Genomic DNA, 19,527 nt, shown 5'->3' with positions numbered 1-19,527 from the left:
GGTTTGGTCTTTAAATTTTATTTTTAGTTCTCCATGTAGAATGATTATAGTCCAGTAGAAATATTTTCCTTTCTTTGGAAGATTTGTGGGCACACTCATTAAGATGGTTTATTAGTTAGGGTTCTCTAGAGTAACAGAACTTACAGAATTAATCTCTCTATACATATAGAAAAGGAATTCATTAGGATGACTTATAGGTTGTGATCCCACTAGTCCAGCAATAGCTGCTTATGAGTGGAAGGCTCAAGAACCGGTAGTTGTGAGGTCAACAAAGCTGGGTGTCTCATTTGGTGCATAGTGTATGCTGAAATTCTGAAGATGTAGACTCTAATGCTGGTGAAGGGTTGAATTTCCCAGTAAAGGTTGTAGCAGGCAGGCAATGAGAAAGAGCACTTTCTTCTTTCATGCCCTTTATTTAGGCCACCAGCAATCTGTGTCTAGACTAAAGATGGATCTTTCCACTCAGGAGATCTGGATTAAAATTTTTTATTTCACCTTAAGTGCCTTCCTACTTCAAAAGATTTAATTAAGAAAAAAAAAATCCACACAAGTGTGGCCAGTCATTTGGGCTTTAGTTAACTCCAGTCGTAGCCAATTTGACAACTAAGAATTGCCATCGCAGATGCCTTATATCTTCTATCAGTTTAAGACTTATGATCATCATGTTAAACCTCAAACAACAGCCTGTCAAAACTTGAGGTACTTTGCATAGGTATTAATCAGTAATTCATGAATATGACCATTTATCAAGCACTCTCAACACATCTTATTGCTGATATTTTATAACAATGATTCTTGGACCCATCTTAGGAGCCTCTGATGCAGTAGATCTGCACTAGAGTCCAATCATGTCTATGAGAAGCAAATGACCAGATGGGTCTGAAGCAACACCTGGGATTCCACTTTGGAAATCATGATAATAAACTACTTTCTAGCAGTCCCAGGTTCTATTAGCAACCTTTAGAATTATTCTCAGCTAAAGTAGGAAAATGATTTAGTATTTCCTGGTTTAGGCATGACATTTATTCTAGGAATCCTTCCATAGAATTTCACACACTTCTGATCTGAGATAACTTTTGTGCCAAAAATGCATGTGTTAGTTTTTTTTTTTCTCCCAGCTCTGTAAGATGTACCAGGAGAATAATTTAAAGGGAAGAGCAATTTAGTTGTGCCCAAAGATTCAGAGTTTTATCCCAGGGTTCCCTTGCTGCATCCCTAAGGACCTATAAGGATACAGAGCACTATAGTGAGCAATATGCTACAGAGCAAAGATGCTCATGTCTTGGTAGACATGAAGCAGGTCCCAAGGGCATCATTTCTCTAGCTTGACCATACTTGTTACTTTTCATAATTTTCTCCAAATTACCACAGTAGTACAAACCATCAGTAAATACTTAATTACATCACAACCTTCTAAATTGAATTGCTCTCCAAAACACATCAATTGTAATTTCCTAGATAAACCATAGATATATGTTTCTTAGAACCTCATTCATATATAGGTGGAAGAAGCTTTTGCTCACACTGAGAATTAACATGGGCCATTATATATTCTTATTTGTTAATTTTTTACTGCCTGAATTCTCTTTTTCCAGACAACAGACATCAGGAAGCCAAAGTCCCAGTGGCCATCCGGATCCTAGATGTCAATGACAATGCTCCTAAATTTGCTGACCATTATGAAGGCTTTATCTGTGAGAGTGATCAAACCAAGCCACTCTCCAACCAAGTAAGGCTGGCTCCCTGTCTCCTGGCCAGAAGCAATGTATTTGAGATCTTGTTTTTGTGATCGTCAAAAGTTTGTACTCATCCGAAATTTTTTGGTGCATTAATGCTATGTTGATGCGATGTTAAAATCAGAGGTTTTAGCCTGTTAGAAAATTTTGCGTAAGTGCTATGCCGATGTCATCATGATTTATTTATGAGCCACCTTTCTCTTTCAGCCAATAGTTACAGTTAGTGCGGATGACCAGGACGACACAGCCAATGGACCAAGATTCATCTTCAGCCTACCCCCTGAGATCATTCACAACCCAAATTTCACAGTCAGAGACAACAGAGGTTTGTACTAAAATGTCTATGCATTCAAAGAAGTAGAAATGGAAAACAAAGGCTTTCCATAACACACAACACAAATATTTTCACTACTCTAATAATGCCTTCCTGTTGAAGAAGAAACAAGGAATAATAATGCCACTTCTGTTTTGACACAGGGATTCATTTGATACATATGAATAAGTGAGTCTAATTTTATTTTCCTCTGTGTGTGTGTGTGTGCGTGTGTGTGTGTGTGTGTGTGTGTGTGTGTGTTGGCTTTGATATTCATGAAGCAGCAGGAAAACCAAGCGGGAATGCTTACAGGGTCAATATGCAAACAACTCCATTTATCTAATTTTTAAAAAAGATTGATAAACCCTTCCGGGAAGCATGGCTTTATGAATATTGATATCAAGTAAAGCATTAAAAGAGATTAGTTCAACTATGTAAGGCAGCATAATCTTTCACACACAGGCTTTCCCTCCAAACATAGTTGCAATGCAATGGCACTGGGAGCAAACACTCCATATCTAAAAGCGCTGACAGTGGTATTGCCAGAAGGGGTTAAAATGAAGCACTATTTGTTCATTGCAAAAAAATTGACAGTATTCAATTCTTGATTCTCATTCTGTCAGTCAGAGAGGTCACAGACTTGCAGGTTGTCAGGAGATGCTTTGATTGGGGAGACCTGGCATGTCACAGTCCCTAGACAAAGTTAGTGGCAGAAGTTGAGAGTAAGAAGTTGATCATTTTGATTAACAGACCATACTACTATGCTCTGAGCATTTCTTCTCAGTGGGAATTCTGTAGGTAAATCTGTAACAATGTCAGCCTATGAAATGCAGAGACCAATGAAACCATCCAAAACGGAAGACAGGTAGGCCTTCAATACATGGATGTTTTAATAGCCCCCCGTTATGTAAGTCTGCTGCCTTCTTCAAGACTGAAAAAAGACTAAGGACAGAAGTGTCAAATTAATGCAAGAGCACTGTAATTTCCCCATCCCTCTTATGATTGCCATCAATACCCTCATGCCAGCAGTTATGATCTGAGCATCATGTTGAGGTTCCTCTTCTACTCTGTTCTCTTACTTTTCATTATACCACAAGCAGTAGTCATTCTTACCATTTCCATTTGACAAGTAGGAAAGTGAAGCACAAAGCCATTAAATGATTTTCCTAAAGTCAACTATGCAAATAGAAAGTAGAGTTGAGTTTTAAACCAAATGGTCAAGCCTAATGTTACTGTTTTAACTTCGTGGGCTGATAATAAAGTGGAGCAATATTCTTTATGTTATTGGATCTGGAGGGGATGGGATTTGACATATTTTAATATTTCTTGAACTGACTAGGACATTTAATTATGGAACTTATAAATTAAGCATATATCAGAATGAGACTATGAGGGAAAATGCCTAAGGTATTGTGACAGGGACTTTTCTCTCCCAATGCATTGCTTTCTCAAAGGCAAATCCTCTGCAGAGATATGTGTTTTAAAGCATCCTTACTGGAAAGCTAGGGCTCACTTTTAAAATAGCCCTTATCGTTTCAAAAATAGCAACAACTCTACTTTTCATCCTTTTATTTTGTCCTTAACCTTCACCTTGTTGGCTTTATGTGTAGGAGTAAGCTCCTTCAGGAATAATTGAACCAGACCCGGGACACAAGCACATAATCTACTCTGCTCTGAAGGATGTATCAGGAGGATTGCAAATTCAAGGACTTCCTAAACCCACAGAGTGGGTTCAAGGAACGCTTGCACAACTTAGCAAGATCCTGTCTCAAAAACAAAGTTAACTAAAAAGGCTCAAGATGTAGGTGATAGCTAGAATGTTTTCTTAGTATGCGAGAACCACTAAATTCAAATATTCAATCAGTAGTATAGGAGGGAGGGAGGAAGGCAGAGAGAGAGAGGGAGGGAGGAGAGAGAGCAAGTGGGGGTAGGAACTAGGGTAGGCAGAAGTTTTCAGCCAAGGGCACACACCTTCAGTTGGTACAGAGATTAATATGTAACTTTCTTTTGTAATGTTTCTCCAGTATAGGAGACCAGGAGTGCGCGTGAGAACTTAATCAAGGTGTACTTAGCTAAGTTGAGAAAGGTCTGCATAAAGATTCCAGAAGGCTTTCTGAGGTATTTGTGTGTCTGTATTTTAGCACAAGGGAATCCTGCTACAGTAGTTAGCTGTTTCCACCTTTCCAAGTTAGTTCCCAGTACTAGTTTGGATTGACAGCTTGGGTTTTTTTTTCTTTCACATTTTGCAATGTTAATATTAGTTTAACTTTTACTTGCCTTTGTCAGTACTGAGGAGATTTGATTGGCTGTTGAGAAAACTCTGGTTGTGCTCTTATCTGTGACCCGTGTGTTGTGTGTTGGTATAATCACCAAATTACCTTTGAAGTCTAATGCTTTGCTCTCTTCCTATCAAGGTCTGTATTACAGCTTGCCTCCTGTGAACAGCAGGCTGTCCTAGGCTTCGCTGAACAGGCCAGCTTCATCTTCATCACCTGCTCAGTTGTTTTTTTTTTTTTAATGTGAAATCATATTTTGTCTCCATTAACCTCTGTAAACACTGCACTGTGGCATACTGTCCTCGAGAGGTTTCTAAGTATTTTATTTTACCACGGTACTTTGTGGATGCCGTCTATAATATCATGGAGATTCTATTGCCGCTGATGAGCCAGCCAACGACACAATCCATCTTCCCCACCTTCTCTTTTAGGAGACTAATCCTACTGTTGAGCTATACTTTTGCAGGGAATTGCTACTTCTTAAGAAAAATGACTTTATTAACTATGGCAAACAGTTAATGAAAACTCCCATGTTTAGTGCTATTACAGAACCTCAAAGCAAACACAGTCCTATAATTATCATTTAATAGAGTTACTTTCTGCTGGCTCCTAAAAGTAATTACATATTGAAGTAATCCAAAAGGAATAATCACATTCCACATCCTATTAATAGCCTACTGAGTTACCAAATTTCTCGGCAGAGACTATTTTCCATAGAAAACAGGAGATAATGGTGTAGATCATGCTGAGGAAAAGTATCAAGTCGGTTTCTCCTTGAGTATTTGCTTCCATTATGCCGTGTAAATAATCGCTATTGTGTTTGTCAAAAGCCATCCTAAGCATCTTTAGTCAAATAAAAGGAAAACCCTCTGAGCACAAAATCAGCCTTTTATTTTATGCCATCTTACTTCATCACAGAGTCCCAGCTTCAAAGCCGCATCAGTAGGTAGAAAGAAAGTAGAACCCTGGGTGGCTCTTCAACATATAAGCCCATCTTGAGCTATTAATATCAGAATGGCAATGTTTGGGCAGATAGAGCGCCAGTCCCCTGAATCCATTGAGATGCATTTACTTTGAAAATACCAGACTTAGGACATCTCTGAAAACACAAGGAATGAATAATGGATAAGAAAAGTTCAAGGGTGGAAAATGACAGCGAATAATCCTTCTCATTTAGCCAGTTCCTCACTGGCTTATAAAGTCTTTGCAGGACCATTGTCACCCAATTCTTCAAGGAGCCCATAAGGATGTGTTTTGTGTTTTTATGCAATTTTAAATGAGGGAAGAACATGAACTGTCCAAAAGCAGTGATCTGTCCAAGGTCATACTCCCAGTCAGTCATGAAATTGAGTCTGTATATTTGGAAGTTATTTCTTAGTGATTGTGGCATGCTGGAAAGCATATAGAAAAGTGCAGTACCTTCAGTTAAATCTGTTCTATCTTTGTTTACTGCATAGTCAAATAAGAACACTCCACAGAGAGGAAAATTTTGTGGTTCTGTTGATCAGTCGAGGATTCAGGGAATGAACAAAGAGAAAATGAAAAATGACTTTGATTCCCATTTCAATCATAGCCATAATAATTGTTGTAAAATATATTTGCAAAAGATTGTATGATCTTTTTCTATTGAATAATTAATTTATAGCCCTTGTAGGAAAATTAGAAAACACAAGCAGCAGAAATAAGATTAAAATAATAAAAAATAACATGGTATACCCTAGAAACAAACACTGTTGTTTTTTATTCCCTTCCAGCTGTTTTCTTTTCTTAATTTTTAATGAAAAACAACTTAAACAATGCATCAGTTTTCTCCTCAGCATGTGATAAGCATTGGTCTGCATAAGAACGCTGATGCTAGTGTCTTCTAGCTAAGATCCTTTTCACTAAAGGGCAAGATTTGGCTGTTATTTTTAAGTTCATTCGTTTTACACACCTTTTGCCAATTACGTGATTAGCTCTTTTAGGATGAGTTCTTAGAATGGAGTCAGTACACCGAAAGCTTTTTTGTTGTTGTTATCTTTTTCTATTTTCCTTTTATTACAAATGGATTTTTTTCATATAATGTACTTTGATTTCTCTCTAATAGGCCAAGTATTCACTGGAAGTGTTTCACCGATTTCTGAAAGCCTCAGGAAATTCACTTCATTCTTATACCCCCACTAAGCTCACATAACTTCATCTTAGCCTTCTAATTGGCAAATAATATAGTAATGTCATTTCAGAATTCTAATTTCGTTTATCATCTGCATTTTATGTAAACTTCCATAACTTCTTGTTTTTTTTCTCCTTTTAAAATTTAGTTTATTTTCTTTCTTTCTTTTTTCTTTTTTTTTCTCTCTCTTTTTTTTTTTTTTTTTTTTTTTTTTTTTTTTTTTTTTTTTTTGCTTATGTATGTGGTGGGGTCAGGTAGATGAATGTAAAAGTGCATTTTGCCTTCCAAGGCCACAGAAGCCAGGGATATGGTATCCTGTTGGCGCTAGAGGTACAGGTGGTTAAAAGCTTCCTGATGTGCTGAGAAACCAACTTCTGTCCTCTCTCTGCAAGAGTAGCACATGTTGCTCCTCCGAGCTGTCTCCCCAGCTCCTTTGCTGAATTCTTAGAAACTGGCTGTTCACAGTCTTTTCCCATGTCTCAAATAATTAACTCACAATTTTACAGTTGAGTTTAAATATCAACTCTTGGCAATGTTAACCTTTAACCTGACCTTTCTACGCAGACATCCTGATGTATCAACATCTTTTTGATTTTGATTATGTCATTTTCATTATAAACAGAGTACATTTTCCTCTCATATTATCCCTAGCAATGGTTTTCTCACCAAAATCAATAACGTTATTCACCTATCAATATTTTCTTCTTTTTTGTGTATCAGCTTTAAATTTCAGTCTTTTATCAATGGATATTCATTTTCTGGTCTTTTTGTAATTACCACTTATATTGGCCGTGTTCAAGAACATTTACAACCAGTAATATATAATCTCCTATGTTATATGTGGTAAAAATCTAGGAGTTTTTATTCTTCTTATTCCTTTGATTAACTCCACTGCCAATGTATTGTTTTCCTTAGTGGTTGAATGTACACACATACCAATGTATATCTTGGACATATTCTTTTTAAGCTTCCTCTGGTCACTGTCTTAACTAACTGGCTTAAACTCTTTAAGTGGCTTACATGTCTCTAAATGTTGGTATTCCACTATTCATGGGCTCTATTCTTGTGTTTGTTTATGAAATGTTTTTTAAATATATTATTTTATGCACTTTTCACCCATTCCGAGTGGAAAAAATTTAAACAGATGTCACAGAAGACTTTAGTATAAGAAATGTAACAAGCTGTAACTAGTAATATTCTGTCAAAGTGAACATACAATACACACATTGATACCTCATAGGTGGGTGCATGAATCATATAGCTACACACAGGCAATTATTGCTACCATGTTGCCTTTGGTATTTTTTTAAATATTGTAGATTCTCCAACATAATTTCCCCAGAAGTGTACAACTTTTTTCTTCCTTCTGGGAGTTATTGCAGCCGCCACAGTCCTGAATCATCTTTTACATTAGTAATATAAAGGCCATCTTATTTAGAATTTGCCTCTTTGTACTATTGCCTTCATTGCAAAATACTGGTAAAACACAGTATTATGTTTGGCTTTTGTACATTTGTAGAAGGCTGGATGTTCATGTGGACTTCTGACAACACTGTGGGGAGACAAACATTCTGCGTGGACTTTTGATTCCTTTTCTGTCCCTCCACAACAAGGACCTTAGGTTTTTAAGAGCATTTTAATTGTTGTTGGTGTTTGATTTTGTCTTTGTTTCTTTTTCTCTAGAGCATGATGCCTTCTTATTCTTTAACTATGATGGAGTTCACTTTTTTTTTTTTTACCATAGGTGTTGAAAAACCTTCATAAAAGGAAACTGGCTTAACTGACATAGAGCTGCATAATATTCATAGATCAGCTGTGAACAAATGAAATACACTGAAAACTAGAAAACTTGAATTCTGTTTCTATTTCTATTTCCATGTTATTGTGAAAATTGTTTCTTTAGTTCTCGTTGAAAAATTGTTTGGGAAGTCATATGTAGAAGCAATGAGGTACAGAATTTACCTATATTAGAAGCTAAAAAAATTGCCTGGTTGACTCTATCACAGTTTAAGCAATAGTAGAAGAATAATATTATTAATAGTCAAAACAGTTGCTAAGATAATTATCAACAATCATATGTAATGTTGCATGTTTGTAACTCCAGTCTTTGGGAGTCTGGAGATTGTGAAGCCATCCTAGGCTACACAGTGAGTTCTAGGCCATCTTGGGCAAGTGAATATGACCTTGTCCCACAATGAAAAGAGAAAAGAAGACTAAAGAGTCATGTGTACAGTGTAGATAAAGGTGGGATAGGTTAGATTAGGTTTGATAGCAAGTAATGTAAAGAGATAGATTGGAAATTAGTGTTGTGCTAGTGAGTCAGTAAAGTATGAAGTATGGTATGACCATCAAAATGCTACATCAGGCAGGGTGGTGGTGTCACACTCCTTTAATCCCAGCACTCGGGAGGCAAAGGCAGGCGGATCTCTGGGAGTTCAAGGCCAGCCTGGTCTACCTACAAGAGTAGTTCCAGGACAGGCACCAAAGCTACAGAGAAACCCTGTCTCGAAAAACCAAAAAAAAAAAAAAAAAAAAAAAAAAAAAAAAAAAAAAAAAAAAAAAAAAAANAAAAAAAAAAAAAAAAAAAAAAAAAAAAAAAAAAAAAAAAAAAAAAAAAAGCTACATCAGTATGTGGAGTAGATGGAGAGGAGCTGGAAAGATGATGAAGTGGGTAAGAGGGCTTTCTGTGCAAGAAAAGCATCTGAGTTTGAATCCTCAGCATTTACATTAAAAGAGAATCCTGGAATGTCTTTATATGCCTGTACCCCCAGTGTTGGGCTACTGAGATGGTCAGATCATGGGAGCTTGTTAGTCAGCCATCCTAGCTAAAAAGAAAAGTGCTTTGGGTTCAGTGAGGAACTCTGTATCAAGAGAATAATGTGGCAAATGTTAGGGTAAGACAACCTTTGTCTTCTAATGGTCTCTGTAGGCATGCCCACAACTCAACAGCACAGTTTACACCCACTTCAGAACATCATCCAATAGTCATATACACAGAGATACATACAGTTATAGCCATGCACACACAGGTGCACACACCTACAGTTATACATACACAGATTCACACAATATGCATATACAGGCACATCCATACATACCAAATAATCAAATAAGAAACATGTCATTGTTGGATTTTTTTCCTTTATGCTCTTTGTTCTTTGGAGGCCCTCTACCCAGCTCCCAAATAAATACATGAAGACTTATTCTTACTTGGGAATGCCCAATCTTAGCTTGGCTACCTTTTCTTAACTTAAATGGTCTCATCTTTACCTTTTGCCTCTGGGTTTTTACCTTTTTCTATTCTCTGTACCTTTCTTTACTTCTTACTCCGTGTCTGACTGTGTGACTGTGTGGCTGGCCCATGGTGTCCTTCTCCCCTTCTTTTTTCACTCCTCTCTTCTCCTTCTATTTATTCTCTTTGCTTGTCAGCCACACCATCCTTCTCCTGACTATGAATTGGCCTTTCAGCTCTTTATTAGACCAGTCAGGTATTTTAAATAGGCAAAGTAACACAGTTTCACAGACCTTTTAAAAAGCAGCATAAAAGAATGCAACATACCTTTACATCATTAAACAAATGTTTCATAGCATAAACGAATGCAACATATCTTAAAATGACGTTTCACAATATAGTGTAGAAACACATGAAATCATTTCTTCTACCAACACACAGAATACTACAAACATACAGACACCAACAAAATAGTGAATGAAACGAAGTCCCTGAACTCTGTGTTTTGTGGAGACCACAAGTATTAAACAGTATATTAATTTGTATTTAAACAACAGTGGGTTGTTTAAATACAAATTAATGACAGGTAGAGAAAGAGACCCTCGTGTATCTAAAAAGGCAAGAAAATAAAAATATATATGGCTAATAACTTCATCTTTGAACACGTGGAACCTAAGTTGCTTAAATCCATTTATTGAACACTACAGAGCTTGCAAATATTATTTTTAGCTTTGAATATTTGTTACTCAGATGGGCAATAAGAAGCTACTTAATGCATCAAATTAAAGCAAATTATTAAAAATCTACAAACTTAAATAAGTGTAAAACTAATTATGTAAAGCTAAACTTTATAATAATGTTTATATGATTGTAGATTATACTGATTTCTGAAATTATTAAAGCTGAAAACTTCTCAAGGACTGTTTGGTCACATGCATCCTCTCCATATGTAAGAACTGTTGCCTGTCCTTGGGAAGCTGGAGCCTAGTAGAAAGTAAATAAATATTTTCCTGTTAGTGACTTGAAAATGAACTTCCTTAATATATGGAAGAGTTTTTACTAAAGTGGATGAATGTTTTTGTCTTTTTTGTCCCTAGGGGTGTGATGAATTGGTATAACAGGTAAATTTGAGGAAGAAGGAAGGAAAGTATCTGCCTAAGAGCAAGGCCTACTTTAAACTTTCCCAAATATGTAATGGTCTCATGAACAGATGCTCAGACTAAAGCTTCTAAAGGGACTTATAAATAGCCAGAGTGCTTCAGCTGGTCATGAAATGAGAGCTCTTTACCCGCAGAGACTAGAAGGGCAGAGAATCAAGAGGGGCAATGAGAAACTTCCCTCTGATGTCAATGTGGACACAGCAGAATATTCTAGCCCCTTTCTGCCATGCTTCCTTTAATCACATTTTCAAGTGCAGGAACTATGCCCATTTCTGGCAATATGTTTTAGGATAATGGAAGATTTGATATATAGTGATGCCACATATCAAGGGCTATTTCTCCACCAGAATTTTCCACTTTAGTGTCACATTTTGTATATCTCCCATTGGGCTACATCATCATAACATTTATATAAGCATCCCAACCAGGTGCCGTGGAGACCATCATCATTAGTAAACTTTGAATTTTGTTAGTATAAAATGAAAAACTGGGAAGTTAAAAGCAGCATGCAATTAGGAGTCCGTGTTTTAGACATAAAACGTTGAAACCTGAATTTACTTCCTCCATTTATAGAAACACTGCAATCTGTGCATGTCATATACCAGTAATTAATGGCAACGTTTGCAAAGTTTTGCCTAAGTGGGAAAAAAAAAGGATAACTGATTACCTACCTGCATCCAGAGTTGGAAATATTGAGATTCAGGATGAAAATCAGAGCTGGAAAAACATTTGCTATCCTGGGGAAATACATAACCTAGACCAGAAGCATAAACTAGTGCCTTACTTATGGAGTAGAAACACTTCCATGCAGGCAATTGCTTTAGAAGCTTTGGTGACATTTCCAAGAATTCACATTCCTATCCTTGCCAACACGTTTCTCTTTCTCATTAGTCTCCTACTTTTAGGGTAGAATTTCCAGAAAAGAATTAATATTCTCCTAGCATCATCAACAGGCCAACATTACATGGAGCACTTTTGTGTAAAACGTGTAAAAAGCTTTCACTTTTGTGAAAGCAAAGTTAAATCTAAATATATTAATTTCTTGTTTAAATCAAATAACACATACAGAGAAGATTCAAGATGTAAAGTACTCCCATTTGATCCTTAAAACTTAGTGGTTTTTCTCTTTAAAGACTTTGCATGGGTAGAAAAAGCATCTATGAAGTCTCAAAGTAGAACATTTAAAATAAAGCAATATTCAGTTTGTATGATTCTTCCTAGCTGCCGTGTTGAAATCTATCCTTCTCTGTAAATATGCCCACACTTACCCTCTTCTTTATTTTCATAAATCCAAACTAAGGGAACCCTCAAAGACACAGCGTGAGTGGCCAGCTACTTAGAATAATTTAGACGAAAAGTGGAAATAATCATTTTTTACAATGAGTCCATGTTCCCAGAAAGGAGTTGTGCTATTGTTTTTAATTCATTTCTTTTCCCATTAGTGCTTTTTGAACTGATTTTCATTTATCCCTGACCATATTGACTGCTTCTGCCCATGTTCTGAATGAATCACAAGAATTACCATCATAGGGTCTGATACTAGTGCTCAGAACTATTCATCTGGAAAAAGCTCCTCCTACTTTTGTGGGAGGTGTGACAATGTGGACTTGGAAAATATATTTAATGGATTTAAAGCAGCTTATATTATTTATGCGTTATGTCAGATTGGTAGACAAGTCTCATTTCTATAACCTTAACCCCTCATTAAGGCCCATGGATGGACTTGGTTCTGGGTGTTAACTTTTTGGTTGGCAGATACTGTGAGTCCTCTGGAATACCAACCAATCCAGAGGACAATCAATGGAGTATATTACACCATTTGGTTTCAGTAACTACTCTATGTTTCATGTGGGGTATGAGTAGATTTCCTTGTTTTAAAGATGAGCAAGCTAGTCCATTTCCTTTCTACCCCTAGAACTGATCCTAATCTCTGTTTGCAAAAACATCCTTTACTAGAAGAAATTTTAAAAGAAGTTTCAGATATCCTGCTGCCATGTCACTCAGAGATTGGACCTGATTCAGTCACCCTGGAATTCTGAGGAGATTTTCTGTAAGAATTTCAGTGTCTCTGAGAACAGCTGGTTTTCCAGAAGATGACTCATTTGGATTCACATATTGCTGATGTTTACAGAACTAGGTTACACACCAGTGTTTGAATTTCTTCCACTCTTGTGTAGACGGCTGACTGCCGTGATCTGAAAAAGCCAGCTTGCATGGATAACGGGTTGAAAAATAGATCTCAAATTATGGTTTCAAAAAGTTTATGAAAAGAGAAAGAAAAAATTGCTCGGTTCACATTATCTTCAGCCATAAGATCATGGTACCAGAGTAGATCCTGCATAGTTATGCTAAATCAGGGTTCACTGTGGATTTCACCCAGATTATATTTCATTTGATCAAAACATTTAATCAATTTGCTTATGTTTAGGAATTTTTAATATTTATTTTATTCATAAATCCATAATGCTATTTCCAGTAGTTAGCATGGAATAAAGAGTTTGAATTTTTGGACACAAAAAAGTAGAAAAGACACAATATCTTCAAATAATTTATTATAGGCACATACATTTTTTTTTTTTTTTTTGGTTTTTCGAGACAGGGTTTCTCTGTGGCTTTGGAGCCTGTCCTGGCACTAGCTCTTGTAGACCAGGCTGGTCTCGAACTCACAGAGATCCGCCTGCCCCTGCCTCCCGAGTGCTGGGATTAAAGGCGTGCGCCACCATCGCCCGGCTTTAGGCACATACATTTAATTATGAAGTAAGGCATAGTAGTGAAACCCTGAACAGAAGAACATCAGGAGACTAATTTTTCTTTGGCTAGTTTACTTTTCACTATTTTATGTAGCATATATAAATTTTCTCCAATAATAAAAGCACAATATATCAATCACATGAAAGCCAGATAATGAAAAAATGAGAGGCATAGCTGTTCTACCATGGCTTGGTTGAGACTGGCAATGCAAGGTTGAGGAACCATAATCACAAAGATCACCAAAGCCAGTGAGTAAATATAAGCTTACCTTTATCCCTACTCAGACTTGATTGCTCCACCTTATATGAGACCAGATCTACCAAACAGGCCAAGTAAAATAAATTGCATTTTTCTTTTGTCTAAATGCAGCATTTTATTTCAAGATTTTTGGAATTTTTCCTACTAAAGGAACAGATTTATGATCCTATCAACCTAATATAAGTTTGCCAGCTAGGTGACTTTACTGTTGGCTGGAGCATTCACTTAGCTATAAATTATTGCTTCTTAAGCTAAAAAGGGATTGGCCATACCAGCATATCGGGTTCTTACGCAATTTTCATGGATCACATTAAATTTCTACTCCTTTTAAAAACAAACTAATATTTTCCTCACATAGGAATATATCCTCTATTGGATTTTTGTCTGTAGAGCGAGCATGACGAGGAAACATTGGGGAATAACAGTTATAAAACATAGAGAAATATGAGGGCCAATAGTTGGATTTGGTTAGACTTTTTCCAGGACCTAGTTCCAGTATTTGCTCAACAAATATTTGTTAAATGTCTGCTGTACATCAGACAGTAAAGAGCCAGGGATGAATCAGATAAAATCCCCCAGACTCCTGAAATCCCTAGTCTCATTGAGATCAGTGTGGTTATGTCAACAAATCAAGAGGGATGTGTAGAATATGTACTTCTCGAGAAATAGGAATATACAGTGTCAAGATTCACAATGGACAGGGGTAATAGAGACATTCAGGAGGCATCCTTAAGAGATGACTTTGAGATATATTTTTGAGCCAGGACAAGTCTAGCTGTCATGATAGAAAATAATTATTTGATATGAGAATGGATTAGAAGAATACACAAGAAAGGTGCAATGAGTACTTTGAACAGAAATGAGTTCTCGACGTTGGGCTGAAACTGGTTCATTTGGGTCAACAGAATTTCTTAACCTAAAAAACACAATTAAGTCTAGGTAAAGAAAACACAATGTTCTTCTTTGTACTTTTGGGCTGTGTGATGTGGGTAATAGAGAGAAGAATTGTTATTGGGTGATATGTTTAATGATTTAGTTTCTGAGGCTTGTTTGAGTTTGAAAGAAACAAGAACGAGCTGGAAGTTTAATCAAGCATTTCCACTTTCCTAAAGATACCTTCCTGTGGTTTATGAGTGGGTTGTGATTTGGCTGTGGAAGGATGTCGAATTTCCTTAATAAATACAAACACAAACTAACAAAGGACAAACCCTAAAAGTCAATTTCTTTAGTTTGTTACAAAATGAGGAGATGATTTCATCATCCTTTCATGCTATATCCGCGGCTCCTGAAAATATCTAGACGAATTAACAAGCGAGAAATGTTCTAACTTTTGCTTTGGTAACACGCAACATATCTTCAAAACCAGAAAGCAGCGAGCAACTGTGATTAGTATGGTTCTATGATGAAATTACACCCTGTCTCTCTTCTTCAAACAGATAACACTGCAGGGGTATATGCCCGACGTGGAGGGTTCAGTCGACAGAAGCAGGACTTCTACCTCCTGCCCATCGTGATCAGTGATGGTGGCATCCCACCCATGAGTAGCACCAATACCCTCACCATCAAGGTGTGTGGGTGTGACGTGAATGGGGCACTGCTGTCCTGTAATGCTGAGGCCTACATCCTGAATGCCGGCCTGAGCACTGGTGCCCTCATCGCCATCCTTGCCTGCATTGTCATTCTTCTGGGTAAGGATTTCCCTGCTATATGGTAAAAACAGTGCAGATCCTTCAAATGATGGATCCAGTACAGGATGGCTATAAAGACTGTGCCATGCTCATTCACAGAGTTTAAAACAAATCACGAGGTGTGACGACTCTCGTGAATCCTATTGCGTAATAGGTAGAACATGGAAACGGACACATTTTGCAGAAAGAGTCTAAGGAAGGTCATGATGAGCATTTTAGTTTGTGTCCCAGAACTGTAGGGCAGATTGCATCTCTAAGATGGAGGGACATGGGAGACAGTTGTTGTAGCTAAAGAGTTTAGGCAGAAACCTGTTCTGTGAGGGAGGCTTTCTCTAAATAAAAAAGCAGATAGATGAATAAATAATAAAAATGGATGGAGAAAGACTCGGGGAAATGGAACAAAGAACAGTCGTTGCTATGATGCACTGATGAAGGAAGAAGAGAAAACTCAGCCAGCAGAAGCTGGGCTCTGACCCGGCTAATTATCCCTAATTATTTGCAATGGCTATCTACATTCTTCAGCTTAAGGTGATCCCTACCTTCTGCCCATCGTGATCAGGTTTCTCCTGTTGTTCCTGGTAGCCCTCATCAGCTGCTCATGCCCTAACATTTCAGAACCAATAAATATTATGATAAAACTTTCAAATCCAGGAAGTTGGACATCATTTTATATGCTTTCCATTGAAAGAATTAATAGGACCACTTCCATAGGAAATTGGGAGGGAAGTTGGTTCAATAGTTACTGAGTGTTGTCTGGGACTCAGACCCTATGGGAAACCATGAGAGATAGAAAATATATGCTCAAAGTCTCTCTGTTGGATGAATCCATAGCTTCTTGAGGAAAGAATTCACAGTCAAATAGAGGCACACTGTAGATTTTATGATTGGGACATGAGGTTCTATAGACGTAGGTTAGAGAATGCCTAACATTGCCTATGAACACCAGGCACATATTCCTAGAGAATGTGCATAAATTCTGCAAGCAGAGTTTAACAGCTAAGGAAAGAGGCTGGATTGTATGGGTGTTCCAGACAAGATGAAAGACTTTTTCAGGACTTAATACTGGGCTGAATTAGACGCATAAATGAAAATACAGTAATAAATGCTATGATGTCATGGTGCAGAAGTCTATCTCATGTCTGTTACGGGATACCAAGAAATGTTCCCTAAATGAATGACAAAAATGAAAACAAACACAAATAAACAGCAACAACAACAAAAAATCACTAAACGAAACAAACAAATAACTGTGAAAAGGAGTGTTTCGGGATGATGGCTATGCTACAGATAAGTCAAGGGGCTCTGGCGACATTGTGAAATCTGTGTGATGTGTAGTTTCTCATCCTCAAATCCCAGAACTATGTGAACTCAAAGAAGCCCTCAATCCATTTGCCAAATGCTTCTGCAAACCTTGTTTTCATTCCTGCTGAAAGTGTGGGAGAAGTCTTCCAACAAAAGATTGTTGGAACTTCCTGATAAGAGTGGGGAGGACACAGAATCGATAGATAAAGAATTAAGAAGGGTCTAGAGCTCTGTATAAATGATTGCTTGCTCTCACAAGCAAGTGCCCAAGCCTAATGGAATTCCTTTCTTTCCCAGAAATGACAGGATGGCTTCACCTGTGCTTTTAAGAGACACTGTTTTTATGTTCAAATAGGTAGTATATTTTTCTTTCTTAGAATTTTTATAGCTGTCTTCTTCCCCATCCTTTATAATAAGGTTTACTCTGTATTATAGAGTAGAACCTTTGGACAGGAGGCTTTTTTTTTTTTTTAATCTCAGAAAGTTTAAGTTCTGAGTTCTCTGAATGTTCTATTCCTAATCTGGGTGGAAAACAGCTATACTCATTGGCATGAAGAAAAATGTACACATTTGCATGTAGAAAAATGAAACAATAATCCTCACTGATTCTTAAGAGGACAGTCAAATAGCACTGGGACTAATCTGTAAAACATTCAAGATAATTCCAACCTGTCAGGTCACAGGGCATGATACACTCCGGGTAGATAGAGGTCAGTTTGGAGCTCTTAGTGAGTTCTGGAAAAATGATAATTTTCTCAACATTCCAAGTTCTGAAGCAGAGCCCCTCTGGGAAGAGTAACCAGGGAGGCTGGGCTTAATCTTTGCTGACTTTCTTTTTCTTTCCCTACAGTCATTGTTGTATTATTTGTGACTCTGAGAAGGCAAAAGAAAGAACCACTCATTGTGTTTGAGGAAGAGGATGTCCGTGAGAACATCATAACGTATGACGATGAAGGGGGTGGTGAGGAAGACACGGAAGCCTTCGACATTGCCACCTTGCAGAATCCTGATGGTATCAATGGATTTATTCCTCGCAAAGACATCAAACCTGAGTATCAGTATATGCCTAGACCTGGGCTGCGACCGGCACCCAACAGCGTGGATGTAGATGACTTCATCAACACAAGAATACAGGAGGCAGATAATGACCCCACAGCCCCTCCCTATGACTCCATCCAAATCTATGGTTATGAGGGCAGGGGTTCTGTGGCTGGATCCCTGAGCTCCTTAGAGTCTGCCACTACAGATTCAGACCTGGACTACGACTATCTACAGAACTGGGGACCTCGCTTTAAGAAACTAGCAGACTTGTATGGCTCCAAAGACACTTTTGATGACGACTCTTAACAATAATGATACAAATTTGGCCTTAAGAACTGTGTCTGGCATTCTCAAGAATCTAGAAGATGTGTAAACAGGTATTTTTTTAAAACAAGGAAAGGCTCATTTAAAGCAAGCAGAGTTTTACAGAGAGGAAACATTTAATAAAACTGCAAGGACATCAAAGTGGTAAATACTGTGAAGTACCTTTTCCCACTAAAAAAGCAAATATTGAAGTTGTTTCTCAGCTTCATTAGAGAAAAACCACTTGGCACACACAATATTTAAATGAAGGAAAAGTCTACGGTGAACTTACAACGAAGGGAAATCGTCTATGTGTTCTGAACATCTAAGTCTCTCTTATTTTATTTTTTAATTTGTCAAAGAAGCTTCCACAAAATTAGAAAGGACAACAGTTCTGAGCTGTAATTTCGCCTTAAACTACGGACACTCTATCTGTAGTGCATTTTAAACTTGAAATATATAATATCCAGCCAGCTTAAACCCATACAATGTATGTACAATACAATGTACAATTATGTCTCTTGAGCATCAATCTTGTTACTGCTGATTCTTGTAAATCTTTTTGCTTCTACTTTCATCCTAAACTAATACGTGCCAGATATAACTGTCTTGTTTCAGTGAGGAGCACCCTATTTCTATGTCATTTTTAATGTATCTATTTGTACAATTTTAAAGTTCTTATTTTAGTATACATACAAATATCAGTATTCTGACATGTACGGAAATGTTACAGCATCACACTTATATTTTATGAACATTGTACTGTTGCTTTAATATGAGCTTCAATATAAGAAGCAACCTTTGAAATAAAAAAAAGATTCTTTTTTAATTCTGGGTTTGATTCTTAACATTGAAAAAAGGGGTTTCTAATGATCCATTTATATTTCTAATTTAATTGTGATCTTTTAATAACCCTATTTATGATCTGTTATAGTTTGCTGCTTTGTTTGTTTATTTAAATCAAATATGTTCGAGTTTTTTTAAGATAAGATTCTGTAACTTCATGTAAATTATTTTTTGTACGTTCTGGTTTTACATCCTGGCTTTTCCTCAAGTATAACTTCTGAAGAAGGACATTAGGGATCTAGACTAGCTTATGATTAGCCTATGATTTTTACAAAGTGTTATATAATATGCATTTAACCTGTGAACTCATAGTTATGAGAGACAAATTTAGGAGGATTGTCAGGCCTCTTGATGTTCTAGATATAGACTTGATACCCTACCTTGAGCATTGTAGAGTTGGAAGAGTGAATAGTCAAAACCTACACTACCCTGGCTTCCTTTATGTAAATTTTATTAGGATAAAGTAGGA

At 37.0% G+C, this 19,527-nt stretch overlaps 1 protein-coding gene across 2 annotated transcripts in view; it reads left to right on the top strand.

The window, feature by feature from the left end:
* Positions 1-19,041, top strand: part of Cdh11 (cadherin 11) — a 152,750-nt gene extending 133,709 nt beyond the window's left edge. For both annotated transcript variants that reach the window (XM_050144286.1, XM_050144284.1), the window contains 4 exons: positions 1,596-1,729; positions 1,944-2,061; positions 15,315-15,566; positions 17,719-19,041. In XM_050144286.1, the coding sequence (XP_050000243.1) occupies positions 1,596-1,729; positions 1,944-2,061; positions 15,315-15,566; positions 17,719-18,215 (1,001 nt within the window). In that variant the 3' untranslated portion in view covers positions 18,216-19,041. The remainder of the gene's footprint in view (positions 1-1,595; positions 1,730-1,943; positions 2,062-15,314; positions 15,567-17,718) is intronic.
* The last annotated feature ends 486 nt before the right edge of the window (positions 19,042-19,527 follow it).

This window comes from Alexandromys fortis, unplaced genomic scaffold (genome assembly GCF_014885135.2).
Source record: "Alexandromys fortis isolate MF-2015 unplaced genomic scaffold, M_Fortis_MF-2015_v1.1 scaffold_1, whole genome shotgun sequence".
Classification (NCBI taxonomy): Eukaryota; Metazoa; Chordata; class Mammalia; order Rodentia; family Cricetidae; genus Alexandromys; species Alexandromys fortis.
Note: the sequence above shows the minus strand (reverse complement) of the source record. Positions and strands in the feature narration are given on the sequence as shown.